This window comes from Pavona decussata, unplaced genomic scaffold (assembly GCF_977016875.1).
Source record: "Pavona decussata unplaced genomic scaffold, jaPavDecu1.1 SCAFFOLD_250, whole genome shotgun sequence".
Taxonomy (NCBI): Eukaryota; Metazoa; Cnidaria; class Anthozoa; order Scleractinia; family Agariciidae; genus Pavona; species Pavona decussata.
This window is the reverse complement of record NW_028145654.1, coordinates 198,236-213,372: the sequence shown is the minus strand read 5'-3', so window position 1 is coordinate 213,372 and position 15,137 is coordinate 198,236. Positions and strand designations below refer to the sequence as shown.

Genomic DNA, 15,137 nt, shown 5'->3' with positions numbered 1-15,137 from the left:
TCTGCTTTAATGTCTATTATAATGTAGAGGTTAAAACCTGGCTTAACTGAAAGCACTTGTTGTCAGGAGCCAAAGCTCTATTTTCACTGGACTTTGACAGCCTGCCGCTGCACTGTTTTTAGGGGTAGGAGCATTCCTCTGTTGTTTGTCCTTTTGCTCCCTCTCTACCAATAAAGTGAGACTAAACGCAAACAGTCCCCTAGATGTAACGAGGTTCAATCAAACAATTATTATGATAGGATGAATTCAACAATTATTGGTAAAAGAAAACTTGGCAATTGTTGAGAAGTGGCTAAGGGCAGGTGGCTGTTTCAGTAGAAGTTCAACTGTATCAATGGTAGGTAGTTTTTTTTTTCACTTCTTTTTGTTTTAGTTTTTGTTTGTTTCTTTTTGTTATGTTTTGTTTACAGGATCATTATTATAATACTGCTTACCCATAATTATACATGTAAAGCCCTAGAATGGTCCTTGTTAAGTACTGTGACTGATAAAATGGTGAATTCAAAACCCTCACCAGAGAACCACATAAATGAGATTTTCAATGTTACTATCCATGGATTTCTCTACAGAAGTTAATCATTTTTAGTTTGATTTTCCCTTCCTTCATCAGTTCCAGTGATATCGTTAGTTACAGGTGGTTGAGGCTTCATACTTCCTGTCAAAATGGACAAAATAAACACAAAGTTTACAAACAGTGATCCTGAACAAGTGGATGACGTATGAAATCTAACGTTAGGGAACTTAAGCAACGACAACGGCAACGGCAACAAAAACGTCACTTGAAAAATAATATAACTTCATTTCATTTGTGCTACTTTGTGATTGTTTCAACTCGCTCAACTTCTACAGAAACGGCAAACTATCCAGGAACCAAATTGGTAGGAGTGGCATTCAAATTAAGAAAGAAAATGAAAAATTCACTTTCGTATGCTCACGTTCTCCAAAAAACCTAGAATTTGGCCATTTCACATTGTTGTTTTGCAGACGACGGCAAAGAAATGTTCCAAAATGTAAAACACATGTGCAGAGTGATTGTTTTGGCTCATTAAACCTATCATTTTGTGGCATTGTCGTTGTTGTCACGGTCATCGTTGCTTAAGCCCCCTATTACTAGTATAAATACTACTAGGCTTATTTTTCAAGCTGAAGCTCCATGAACCAACCACACAACTTACAGTGTATGCAGCAACACCTTTGCTCTGCTCCAGTGTAGAGTGGGAATACATGTATTTAAAAGGAGCTTTTCTTCCAGCTATGTCGTATCCACTCTCACATGAAGCAATAGGTAGTTTCCACATTTCATAAATGTTAATTTTGATGATTTTGAAATTTTTTGTACATACAATGGTACAATTGACTGAACTGAAATTTCCTTTCAAAGAATTGTAATCCCAGTCCCTATCAGTAGTTTAAAAATCAGAAACTGTAAATTGCTCCATATGAATTGCAAACACTGTAATTCACCTCTGAGTGCCGGTATGTGATTTATATAAACTTTAATAATAACAACGTTTCACAAAATATCATGAACACCACCATATTTTAAGAAGGTAATGCTTAAGATCTTTTACAATAACTGTCAATATTCTTGTCGCTGATTGACTCATAGTTACTGTCTATAAGAGTGCAGGCAATAAAAATGACGTCAGATGTAACGCTCGTGCTTTCTCAACGGAAAATGAAGCCAACTGCCCTTGTCCTTTTTATGTTATTGTTAAAATAAAAAGAACAATCAAAGGCATATTTTATGGTCTATACTCTTATAGACAGCGCTCCAAGGTCACTTTATCAAAAAGTCACCTTTTGGCGACCTTCAATTGTAAAATGGTCGCCATTAAAGAAAATGCAGTCGCCAAAAAAACAAAACAAAACAAAAAAAAAAGAAATGTAAAGGAGGACACTTCATGGCATATTACACGAATGTTTAATGCGCCAAACGGCTCGTTTTCAACACATCACTTTGCTAATAGAAAGAGAAGGAAGAGACTGACGTCCAGTAGCAAAAATGATCTATTAACAACATTACAAAGCTGCTGAGACTGGGTAACATTGCCAATGGTACGCAAAACCCCTTCAAATTGATCAAATTTGCCACTTTGAGCTGCAGAGGCCACCAAGTAAAACAGAGTCAACTGATTGAGTTGCGTAGTTATTCATGCTTGACAACTGCACGTGGAGTTAGCACTGAATTTTTCTTTCTCATGGGAAAATTAAAGCTCCTGACTTTTCAGTCCATGAGGCAGTGTCTCAAAACTAATGAAATGCACAAAACAGGACAGAAATCCAGTTATTTTTATTAGAAAGTAAAATACATCAAAAATTATTTGCGCTCGATCTTGTATTGCGATATGTTAAAGGAATGGATTTTGCCGCCAACAGACCGACCGGCCCGGCAAATCGTCTGCGGTCAGCCGGTCACTGAAGCGTATCAACAGGGAAACTGTCTTTGTCGGGGTAGGTGTAAGTTCTGCTCCTCAGAAGGGTAGAGTAAGTAAACTTTGGCCTCTTTCCAGTCCAGAGAAATACAGGTTATGCCGCCACTTGAACTATTGTTTAAATTCGTCCTATTATTAATAATTTTTCAAGTAAGATTCTCTTTTAATCTGCTGGTCGCCAAGTGGCGACTTTCGTCAGAATTTTAGTCGCCAAATATTTTTTCCACTCGCCATGGCGACCAAAACGGTCGCAGCTTGGAGCGCTGCCTATCCAAAAAATGACGCTGTAAAATATTCAAAACTTGGCAGTGAAATCACTCGCCTGTGGCTTGTGGTTCCACTTGAGTTTTTGAACATTTTATGACGTCATTAATTTTATTATTATTTTTATGGTCTATAAGAGTATAGACCATAGAAAACTGCAGTTGATTTATTAATTCATTTGTGTAGTTACCTAACAGGGTTCATTCACAAATTCAAAAGAAAGAAACACCCAGCTGAACAGCATAGTAAAGAGAAACAAAGGAAGTACAGTGTACTCCTCATTAATGGTTACACTAAGATTTCATCCATTCTCCAGACTTTGGGACAATTCCAGCTATTCTTATGTCGGTTCAAGAATAACTGAATAAACAGAACACTGTACATAACTATACGTTCCCAATAGACAAGTCCATTGCTACCCTTTAAGAAACTGGTCATACACTGTAGCAAGTGTGTTCAAAGATTTCGACCATTCTCCAGACTTTGGGACAATTCCAGCTATTCTTATGCCAGTTCAGGAATAAGTAAATGGCCAATGGCTGGTTATACATGTAGACATCAACATGGAACCCTACTGTAAGTTCAGGTGTGATCATAGTACTGTAGCTGGTCTAAGACAAACCCACAGTCACCCTTCCAAGATCTCTTGATGTTAAAGGGGCACCGTCGTGGCGATTTTGTTGCATTTTGGTCAAAACTGCTCAATGTTTTTACAAAGGACCTTTCTACAGTATAACATGAAATTGCTCTTAGAGCAACGAGAAGAAAATGTTAAGTTATTTCTCTGAGAAAGAGAAAATTATAATCAGGTTTTAGCATTTTTTCTACAATACACAGGAAGAACAAGTTGTAATCTATTTCCATCCAAGCCATCTGCAACCAAACATAATTAATACTAGTTTCTGTGCACTAATAGGGTTATTGTTAACAAAACTGAAACATACATGTATACATGTATTTTGGCTATTCAAAATGACACAAAATATAGGTGAGACTACGCCTTTAATAGGTCTCACCTTGAGTTTCCTCAAGAGATTTCAGTGCGTTGGATCGATCCAAGCCCAGTTGGAGCAGTGGTTTCAAGGCATTATTAGCTGCTTCCTCCCTAGCAGCCTCCACACTCTCCCCTGAGCCGTAACATGTCAGAGGAGGCATGGAGGACACCGTTACTAGCGCCAGATAATCTCTTTCCTGGAAATCCAAACAAACCTCAATTATTAATAAATTAATGAAATTCATTAGCACCGTAATGTCCAGGACTATTACATGTAATTTCCACAATCCAGATTTCAGTCATCTTTGTCCCAAATACTGTACCCATCCTTGGATACAACCAGTTGGATTATTTGGCAACAACTCTCTTTGTAAAATTAAGCCCATTTCAATGACTGAATACATCTTTACGATAATTGAGTTAATTGTCACAACCAGGTGTTCATTAATTACTTTTACCATGTTCAATTCAAATACATCAATTACTGCCATCACTTGAATAAAATAATAAGTTTAAACATTCAATAGTTTCAAAACCAATGTGTCAGCAAGGATTACATTCAAAATTGGTTATGAGTACATGTAGGTATTCTTTTCAGGTTTTGGGAGTTTCAAGGACTAGGAGGTCAGTAATTGAGTCTTAAGCCCTAACAGTGATCAGCATCAAATTTCTCCTTGTAATATCAACGCTTATTCCATCCCTGTGGTCAAGAGAATAAGAATAATGATCACCCAAGGTGAATTTTCTTGACATATTATTAATAACTTCTCCACAGCACTTTTATAAGAAAAGTATGGGGACAAAATAAGAGGATTTGTTCTTCCCAAGGGTTGACTGGTCATAAACTAAAGCAAGTGCAATGTGGCTGATGCCTTTTAGTGAATTCAACATGAGTTGCTGGTCATCTTCCTTGCAGTTACCAGCCATAACAGTTGAGTGCCAGCTACTGCATAAAAGACAGCCTGGCTGGCATTAGTGGGACATGGTTAGCGTGACATTTTTATACACTGTAGTCAGTCTATGTCATGCCAGCCTGCTACACAGATGTTTTTTGGCTCGTCACATCATCCACTCCCTGTGGGAAGGGGTGCATGATGTGATGAACCAAAGAACGTCACGCATGACCATTATTTCTGAGAATGAAATGAACATTCCAATAAAAAATATTCCTCTTCGTAATTTCTGGCATTTGAATGGAATCTTGAAGATTTCTCTGGAAATCGTTCCGACAAAGACCCAATCTTGTACCCAGAGTCCTCAGGCTCTTTGGCCAGTGGTTAGTCGCCTGGAGAGACTCTGGGAACATCAAATTTTATTACCACAGGATTTCTGCGGTAAAACAATGGAAACCATTACGGAACAGCCAATCAAAAAATTTGAATTTTTTCTATGTCCCCAGAGTCTCTCATGGTGCCCAACCACTGACCAAAGAGATTGACAAAGACCCCAAAACTGAAAAATTGGGAAACAATTGATATTTTCGACATACCTAATACTGTAATGTAAAGAAAAATTCATAGCTCTATACCATCAATAACTGAAGAAAAGGAAATTTTTACTTGTGGGCAGTGGACATTGCTTTGTAAAAATCATTTTAAATTCAAACCTCTACATAATTTCCTTGCGTTTGCAGCAGACCTCTAAGAAACTTCATTTTTACAGTGTAGCTAAAATTAATTTATTCAATGGTAAATTCAAAGCTCCCATCACCTTGGGGTAGTCAGTGAATTGCACTCTGAATCCTTCAACCTCAGCCAGATGTAGAAGTTTTTGAACAGCAGTCAGCACAGAAGGTGTTGCCTTGACAACAGGTGCACCAGGTGCTCGGTTTAATCCACCCTGTACAGCAGGCTCCTGAGAAACAAAACCAAGGTACATTTATGGAACATTTGGTTTGATTGATAAGGTAATTTGGCCAACATAAAATGATTCGAGTGCTGATGTTTTAAGAATGATTCCCTCATCAGAATTGTATATCAAAATGTTTACTCTCTTCACCAGCACTTCATCATTTTTTTAATTAAAAATTATTTTGCTTAAACAATGAGATGACTTGTTTTAACTTGTTGATCTCTTCATTGTTTTCTCATGACCTCCCTTTTGATTAAGCAGTGCCACTCCTCAGTAAAGGGGCCTAAAAGGACAACAAATCAGCTAGATGCATGTCGCTCCAGCCTCCAAGTGAAGTGCTTTTCCTTGAAATGTACTATACTGTCAAGTCATACATGAATGATTTATTTTGTTCTAATAAAGAAATTAAATACCGTATTTCCTCGAATAATAGCCGGGGGCGATTATTTCTTTTTTCCCACCGAAAGAGGGTGATTATTCGAGGCAAGGCGATTATTCGAGGGAGGCGATTATTTCAAATACTTCTCACAGGAGGTCGTGCCCTAAATATTTAACAATTAGACGGTGAGCTTGAGGTTTCTATCGGCTGATAGTTGGCGAAGGGCGAAGCCCCAAGCCAACTATCAAAGGCGATAGAAACCGAGAGCGAGCCGTCTAATAATTAGACGGCTCGCTCTCGGTTTTCTTTATTGTTTAGCATACCTCAGTGATCGATCTATGAAGCAAAAAAATCTCTATATTTCATAAATTTTGATACATTTGTGCAATGATGCATGCTAAATAGCGCGCGCTCTGACAAACTGCTGTCTATCGATCGATAGACGGCACCTGTGTAGCCAATCAGATTGCGCGTTACACAATAGTCGGTCACTGAGGTATGCTAATTTGTTTTATTATACCATTAAATCAAAAAACTAATCACATCAAAAATAAACCAAACATGGGATTTTTAAGTGTTTCAAATTTGTTTTGTTGATTAATCAATGTCCAATGCCTATTTGGCACCCAATATGTCAATTTTTTAACTTGAGAAGGAGGGGATAAAAGAAAGAGAAAATGGCGAGAGGAGGAGGGGGGGGCATAATTATTTGAGGGAGGCGATTATTTTTAACATTTTCGACAAAGGGGGCGATTATTCGAGGGAGGGAGGCTATTAATTGAGGGACAGCTATTATTCAAGGAAATACGGTAAGCATCATCTCCTTTGCTCAAGTTGACAAGGAAAAGCTGTAAGCTGCGTGTACATGTAATTCGTCACCACTTAAGCCTTAAGGTGAAAGATAATAAATTACTCTCAGGTACTTCACTTCACACGACATTCAGTCTACAAGTGAAATCGGCTTGACAGCACTCTGGAGTTGAAAGTTGTATCATCAAACACTAAGCCCTTCGATTCTACGAGCAGCAGTTGTTTTCATTCTTTTTTCTCTTTTTTTAATTCTGGGATACATTTATCTCATCTAATGGTTTTACATGCACATATAATATGCGCAGATATTTTGCAAGTTGCACAGCAATGCGAGAAATGAGCAAAATGTCCGCGGATATTATAATGTAAAACCATCGAATAAGAGATTTATTATTCCACTACAAAAAGATTTTGTTAGTTTGGCTTTTCTTTTCTAGAAAGAGTGTTGAATAGGACACTACAGTGTATTACGGTCTTATATTTTGCGCATTCTCTTGACCTTATTTGGTGAAATGACATACAGTAATAGTGGAATAATAAATGTAATTACTGAAGGGTTTTGTGAAACAGGGGCATATATCACCTTTTTTTTTGCCAAACAGGCAGATAAATGCTCAAAACTTGTCCAGTTTTAGTATGCACTGTGGATTTTGTGTGTAAAATGTGGATCTATGTTATCATTAGCATTGTGTAGATGAATAGCAGGAACCTTGAAAAGAGAGATCAGGGGTGATTACCATTTACGCAAACCACCCGGATGGAAGTTTTCTGCATAAATACGAAATGATTTAGCTTGTCTTAACAGAAGATGGATAACATGCAAAATGTATGAACATCAGCTGTAAATCCCAAAAGGAGCAATGAAAATGCATCACTTTGACCAGAAGCCCATAATTTCAGAAGTACTGTACTCCAAATGGAATGACGCGTACCATTTGATTTTCCAACTGGAATTTCCGGGTTTTCCATGTAAATGGTAAGCACCCCAGAGGTTCTCTTCCCAAGGCTGCTGCCTAACAAGACCCTGGTAGCATGAGGCACACAAGAAAACACTCTGGGCACCTAACTTTTTTGCAGCAGTACCTAACACCCAAACTTCTCCAAACGTCTCGGCTTTTCGCCTTGTGGGCTACCTGAAATTTTTCTTAGGCAACAGCCTTGCTAGCAGTAAAAGAATAAAAGAACAATCTAACATTAACCTGAGGTTCTTGTTTCACTTGTGCAATGGGTGCAACCACGGAGTTCATCATATCTGATCGTGTCTGCTTTGCCAATTCTGGGACCATTGGCAGCAGCCCAGGCTTCAGCTGTCGGCCGAGTATAGTGGCTGGTTGACTGCTGGATGTGGAATCATTGAATGGACCCTTCTGTTCAGCATCTGTTTTCTCGGTCCTTGTAGCTTTTTCACTCTACAAGAGAAAACACAGTCTCAAAATTTTCATCACTATTATCATCACCATCAACGTCATGGCGTCCCTTGGTGGCTTATGGTCACAGTAACAGCAGCAGTCAGTAAAAAATCTACTTGAAGAAGGGCTGTCACAAAGTTTTGAGTGGCATTTGAGGAAGAGCTTTACAAATTGAGCAGAAATTAATATTTCTATGGCACAGGACCAATGGTGGCTGGGAATGACCGTTTGCAGTTGCAAAATGGTTATTTTGCTGTGTCTATAGAGAAGTGTCATTGCATGTGGTGTCATTCTAGGCCCACACTAGTGCGATTGTTTGTTAGATTTTGTTTTGCAATGATCCTTGATAAGTGTGGTATTTACAAATAGTTGTTTAGCAAATTTTCCTTTAGACCCCGGAGTATTAATGATAGCACTACATGTGCATCAGTTTGGGGAGATTACGTTTCCAGTTTTTCCCAAAGTGTTCTTTTTTAATTTGGCCACCGTAAAGAGATTTGAGTGTTGTTTCAAGCGTTAGCCTTTCGTTAAAGTGAATCCAAGGAACTGTGGGTTGTACATGGTTTTTAAAGTAAGCAGTGGAGCTATGCTTTTGGCAGGAGCATGGTAGCATGGTATGTACAGTTGTAATAATTTATTTGTGAATGGCATTTGTAGTTTAATATTGAATTATTTCATACCTGTGCAGCAGTTGTCTGCCCTTCTGCAGAGCGGAAACCAATAAGCTGCAACATGGCTTCAGCGGCTTTCTTCTTTGCTTCCTTCTTGTTTGGACCTGCTCCCTTGGCTTTGTGTTGACCCACTGTTACCTGCATGGTGAATTCTCTCTCATGTGAGGTTGCCTTTTCATGAAGCAGTTCATAAACTGGAGGTTGCTCCTGCCTGCGTTGCAAAATCTGCCCAAGGATACTAATAGGATTTAAGGTTGGATCTATCTCTCCTTTTGTCTTGTCCTTTGCGATACGAGGCCCACGACGAACAAAACGGCCCATATTCTTGCGGTTTGCATCTTGCACAGGCAGCTCTGGTAGTTTCTGTAGTTCTTCAAGCATTTTCTTTGCTGCTTCTTGTTTAGCATCCTTCTTCTTACAACCTTCCCCCATTGTCACAAACTCGCCTACAGTGGCACTGATCACAAAACGCTTCATGTGAGGAGGGCCACTGCTCTTCACATCTTCAAAACCCACTTGAAGTTTCCGTTTGGAGGCTATTTCATACACCTGGCTGATCTCAGACTTGACATCAGGGGTATGTGATGTTTTATCTGGCTGGGAAATGTCGCTTTCACCACCATTCTGAATAGCAGCTTCTGGCTCACCAGGCTTTTCCAACTCTCCCTTTTGTCCAGCTGCAGCAAACTCCTCTCGCATAACCCTCACAGCTTTCGATGCAGCATTTTTTCGGGCCGCTTGTTTGTCCCGCCCTTCACCATAGAATTCCTGATCTCCCACCATCAGCTTGACACAGCAGATCCTTGGTATACGTGGAGGCGCAGAACGGGGGTGATAACCATTTTGGATATAGGGTCGGTAATGATTATCCTGCCCAGGATATGGATGGAGCATGCCATAAGGGGACCGAGAACGTGGAGGTCCACTGTGATGTACTCCAGGCATCTGGTGTTGCATTTGAACGCCTTGATAACTCATGTTCACAGGTGATTGGTAGGACGGAATCTTGGGTTGTAGATCTTGGTACTGGGTCAGCTTGCCAAGCTTCATCGCCAACACATTAAGTTCAACAGTGGGAGTCACATTCATTTGTTGAACCTTAGGTTTTTCGATTTCTGGCAAACAAAGGCCACATTTCTCCAATCCAACAGTAGCAGCAGCGTGTCTGGCACCCCTTATGCTAGTTGCTTTGCCTTCCCACGTACCTACATCGCCCAAGGTCAGTTCAACAGTGAAGGTTCGCTTGTGAGCAGGTCCGCTTTCCTCTGTCACTTTGTATTCCGGGTTCAATTTGTTCGCTTTCGCAAGTTCGTTCATCAAACTGACCGGTGTTTTTTGTGCCATTGCAACGATTCCAGAACTTGTAAGGGCGAAAAATCAAAAGTTGATTGTAAAAGACGAGGAGGAAAGACGGTGTTTAGAAGAAATGTGTCGACGGGCGAATAATAAATAAGTTGAAAATGGCCGACTCCACAGAAGATCCGAAGTGTATCGTTCGAAATTACCGCTAACTTCCACAGGGAAATTGGTGGTAATTACCAAGAAAGGGAAAAGAGAACTGAAAGGTTATGAAGTCGAGGAGAAACAGCGAGGAGGCCCCACACTTTTGAAGAAATTCGTTTTCTTTCAAAAGTGGACTAAATCGCCGGACATGAGGTCTGCTCGCCTTTGCGTCACTCGACATGAACTGGTATCCCAGCAGGCCTTGCTGGAGCAGGACGAACTCCATTCCCAGCGAGGGGGGAGGGGCGGGGGGTTGCTTGGACACCTCGTTCCCAGGGCTTTTCCTTTGAGAAGGGAACAGCCTGGAAAACGAGGTTGCCGAACCCCAGAGGGGGTGTCCGGGTATAAACGCGACGGGGGTGTCCGACGGAGCCTAATATTTTGCACCCAAAAAAATACAAGACTGGAAATTTTAGACCCAAAAAAAAATACACGACTGTTATACCCTAAAAATGCAATTTTAATTAAGAACAGTATACATACCGCCTTTCTGCTGAAAAAGAAACAAAGTTTCGGGGTCAAGGTTGACTAGTTTTGGAACATAGAATGAGGAAAAATTTTTTTTGTGGTTTATATATCGCAACCGAGCCCGCAATATCACTCCCATCCCTCCCGTCTCGTACCTTTTCTCGTACCCAGAGTGTCACGCCGAGTCCTCTGGCTTTTTGGACAGCGGTTGGTCGCCAGGAGAGACTCTGAGGAACTCGAAAAAATCAAACATTTTGGATTGGCTTCCACATAACGGTTTGCGCAGTTTTTATAAAATTCCAGTTCCCCAGAGCTGAACAAAAAGCCTGAGGACTGCCCTGGGTACGAGATTGGAAACTGTGGGATAATGGAGTTTATAAGCCAGAATGAATGACTTTATTTCCCATATTGAAATATTACAGCAAGTATATGATGTTGTTACAATCTACATTTGGGAGGAAGACTAAGGAAACTCTCGCGAGCTTTTACAAAGTAGTCTCCCTTTAAAAATATAATAAAATAAAATAAAATAAACTCTATCTAAATTTAATCAAATGGTATCAGAGACTGGAATTATATACAAAAATTATGAACCAGTGCAAGTAATGTTATGCAAAGCTAACTAATCAACTAGTTCAAAATAAGATCTATGTCAGTATCACTTTTGCAATATAAATTGCTTGATTTTCGTTTTAAAGATTTTTAAAGATGCAGAGCATTTGACAGTCTGGTATTTCATTCCAGATTTTAATTATCTTTTTCCTAGTAGAATATTTTCCATAATTTGTTCTGTTAAATGTTTTGTGAAGTTGTTTTGATCCCCTAGTATTATGACTATGCACTTTAAAGTTCTCTATACAGAAGTCATCAAAATAAGGTGGAAGTACGTTGTTATTAAGGCTGAAGCTGAATGAGGAGATAAGTAGATCATTTATTTGGTGTATATTTAAAATATTTAGTTTATCAAAAAGCGGAAGGGATGGTGCAGTATATGATGAAAAGGTTATTATTCTTAATATTTTCTTTTGTAGTTTAAACAATTTTTCCAACTGCGTTGGATAAGTATTAGCCCATACAATGTTTCCATAATGGAGGTGTGGAAAAGACAATGTTTGATAGAATCACACAGCATCAAGCCGGTATTAGTGGACAAGTTTACTTTGGAAGCGGTAGTTTAATTATTTTTCTGGGGAGGATTAGTTAAAAAAAAAAAAAACTCAGCACAAAGCAGATGACTACTCGGGTGAAATGACGGGATAAAAATAAGTCATGTTGCAAGTTTACGTATGAGAAAATAAAGGTGTATTTGTTGTCGACCGAGCTTCATGAGTCCTTATCTTTTGATCAGTGCCCATGCTAATGACGCGAGAAATTAATTCGCAACTGAAATACAGCGGGTGGTTATGGCTGATTATTCTTTCAGTTAGTACGTGCGGTGGGATTGGTCAATTTCGCGGGCCGTAATTCACTATACAGCCCCCTAATTTGAAAGTTTCCTTTCCCTTCCGCCCGATTAACCTCAGAGATGTAATACATATCTTGCTAGCCTCGTTTTCTCGGTCTGCACTGTAAGTTGCGGATCCTGGTTTTTTCCCGTTAATTTATGGCCCGTGAGCTTCGCGCTTGAGGAAAAGCTCGGTCCGTAACTTAAAGTACGGACCTCGAACTCGGTTTGTAAGAGGTATTTATATCGGGCTATGAAGATATTCCATTCAGCTCGGTTAGAGGTCACGATCTAACAGGTTTTTCGTGGTCAGGAGCGAAGGAAACCACAAACACACAATTTTTATGTTGTTGACCAACAAGCTTGTGCAAAGTTTTTTCCAACTAAACATTTAATCATGAAAGAAAATAATTAAACATGTTTGAGGATATTATTTACTCAAGTCTTGGGTCTTTGACAAAGTTATAACGTACCAAACTGCCAAACACCGAGTTAGGCTACACTATGCATGCAGCTGGATAGCATTTTATGCCGTTGTGAAAAATACTCCAGCCTGGCGTGGACAGAAGTGGGCCAAAACCGCCGCCATCTTTCTACTAGAATCCAATCCTCGCTCCTCGTTGTTGACTGCCGTTTCGGTTCGATTCTCTGTTCACACTACTCAAGAAAGTATCACGAAAACCTATCCAATATGTCAGTAACGATTCACTAGCAAGACCGAAGCAGCGCAGCATCGCTCCGGAACAAAAATCGATCCGACATCGGCGTTTTGTGTGCGAACTAAAGCCCTATATATGTTTTTGGTGCCGGCACAAGAGCTATGCGGTATAGTATAGTCATAGCATGAGAAAGTTGCTGTGAACCTCACTATGAAAGCGAGGCTTAGTGCGAAACTTTTCTTATGAAAATTAGTTTTGTTTGCATATGAATGAAAACTAATTTTCATAACAAAAACTTTAAACTTAACCTCGCTTTCATAATGAGGTTCAAATCAACTCGGAAATGGTCTATTTAAACTATCCACAACGCTAGGTAGAAGGTAATCTACAAGCTGATTATGCACGTCGCTGACACCCGATTGCCCCGCAAAATACAAAATTTAAAATAAAAACAAGGCTCCGTTACAAATTTAATGTGGAAAAAAAATATAAACAGTGTTTATTTCTCGAGTAGTTATGAAAAAAGCATTTTTTTTTAAATCATGACAGGAAAGTCATGTTGAAGACTTGATTGTTGCCTGATATGTCAATAGGCAGGCGCCGCGAAAGTAAACTAATATTTTTTCCTTCAGGAAATTACGAACCATCTGTTACTAAATAGAATCGAGAGCAGACTGAAGAAAAATAAACTAAGAAAATTAATGGTGAGAGAGACTTCCTTCAAAATTCATTTAATATAAGCATTGAAGTTATTCTACCGAAGTTATTTCACGCTCGACAGAAATACACAATTTTTCACGGGCGTGTTTAATGACTACATAAATACAGCAAAAAAAAAAAAAATGAAAAGACAAAAAAAGGTTCTCAATTCCGTAATGCCGTGCATCATTGCAATCAGTATCTCTTCTTCAAAAAAGTTTGAAAGCGAAAAATTTCAAAATTTTCTGACCCAGGTTTTTGGTTTCGTCGGAAAATATTTATTTTTTTGAATTGGCTACTTTTCAGTTTGCGTGAAGTAAGGTTGTCGCCACCTTTTTAAAGTTTATTTAGAAAATGAAAATTGCACCGACATGACAATATGTCAGTGGGTCAATCGCTCGCAGTCTGCATTTATTGACAACAAGAAAAGAAATTTTGCAGATCGCTTAAATATGAATTCTTAAACAAATCGTGTACATAGTTATTTTTTTATTTCATTTTTTTATTTATTTTTTGTGTGTGTGCGTTTCAGAATTACAAGTTCTTTTTTAAAGTGGCAAAAGTCCCGGAACAAAGTTACTTATAAGAACTTCAAATTTTACAGGGACAACCCAACTACAAAACAATTATAAGCCATTCATGTAACAAAAATAACAAACCAACCAGCTTATGTTTACGCCTGTTTTAACTGTTTACAGAGTAAATTGCTTTTAGGAATCGATTAGGGAAAGAATAAGAAAAAGTTGCTATCTTCAAGTGTTTCTTTATTCGTCTTTTTTCGGTGTTTCGTTTGTAGAGCGCTTTATATTGATACAGGATGAAAGGAAATAAGAAGAAAATCTTTGCAAAATCGTCTTTCACATATTAAGTCTTCCCGTATTTTGATGAAACCGGCACCTGTAATTAATTATTTATACAACTCCTGAAACGGTTCTTCCGCCTTCACTGTATTCAAATAGGGCATGACGACGTCTATCAGAAGAAGATTATTTGCGTTTCTTTTTGCTGAAAAGAAAACGTTCGTCACTTTTAAAATCCCACACCTTTTTTAGAAAATTCCAGTTTTCTTGGAGACGATAACGAGCGTGCAATTTTTGTTGGTTTCGCGGGGATCGTCCATTTAAAAACTCATTTTTTCTTCAGCTATTAATGCGAGTTTTTAATTTACATTGCCTTGTCAGAAACATCTCAACTTTCTCAAAACACTTTCCGTCAAAGTTAATATACTGACTCAGTTTCATTTGCATTTTTCAGTAATGATCGAAGCAAATTAAACTCCAAAAAATTGTCAAACGCCAGAGGATGGTTGAAAAGGACTGGGTCTGACTTAACGTTTGTTTTATCAAGGCTGATAGCGATTTTGCGATTCTCCAACCTTTGTACATATTTGAAATACAAGTTTCTTCACAAGACAGGACTTTATCAGTAATATTTTCGAAAGGTTAAGATGCATGTCTCGTTTACCCATAAGTTCAGCGCACATCTGTCATTTTTTAATTTATTAACATTTTGTGTTTTACAAACAGCGATCAACGAGAAGCCCCTTGTTCG

General features: G+C 38.8%; 1 protein-coding gene across 1 annotated transcript; it reads right to left on the bottom strand.

Annotated features, from left to right (window-relative positions):
* On the bottom strand, positions 1-10,503 carry LOC146456993 (double-stranded RNA-binding protein Staufen homolog 2-like). The gene is made up of 5 exons (XM_085092443.1): positions 8,823-10,503; positions 7,933-8,142; positions 5,404-5,547; positions 3,716-3,890; positions 1-655 (listed from the first exon to the last, which is right to left on the bottom strand). The coding sequence occupies exons 1-5, from the start codon at positions 10,155-10,157 to the stop codon at positions 573-575; spliced, it is 1,947 nt and encodes a 648-aa protein (XP_084948569.1). The 5' UTR covers positions 10,158-10,503; the 3' UTR covers positions 1-572.
* Positions 10,504-15,137: the final 4,634 nt, after the last annotated feature.

Excerpts from the sequence above, each read along its gene's own strand:
- LOC146456993 (XM_085092443.1), bottom strand. The coding sequence starts at position 10,157 with ATGGCACAAAAAACACCGGTCAGTTTGATGAACGAACTTGCGAAAGCG. Across the intron at positions 3,891-5,403 it reads AATTCACTGACTACCCCAAG|GAAAGAGATTATCTGGCGCT; the intron begins GTGATGGGAGCT and ends TTGGATTTCCAG. Across the intron at positions 656-3,715 it reads ATCTCTTGAGGAAACTCAAG|GAAGTATGAAGCCTCAACCA; the intron begins GTGAGACCTATT and ends CCATTTTGACAG.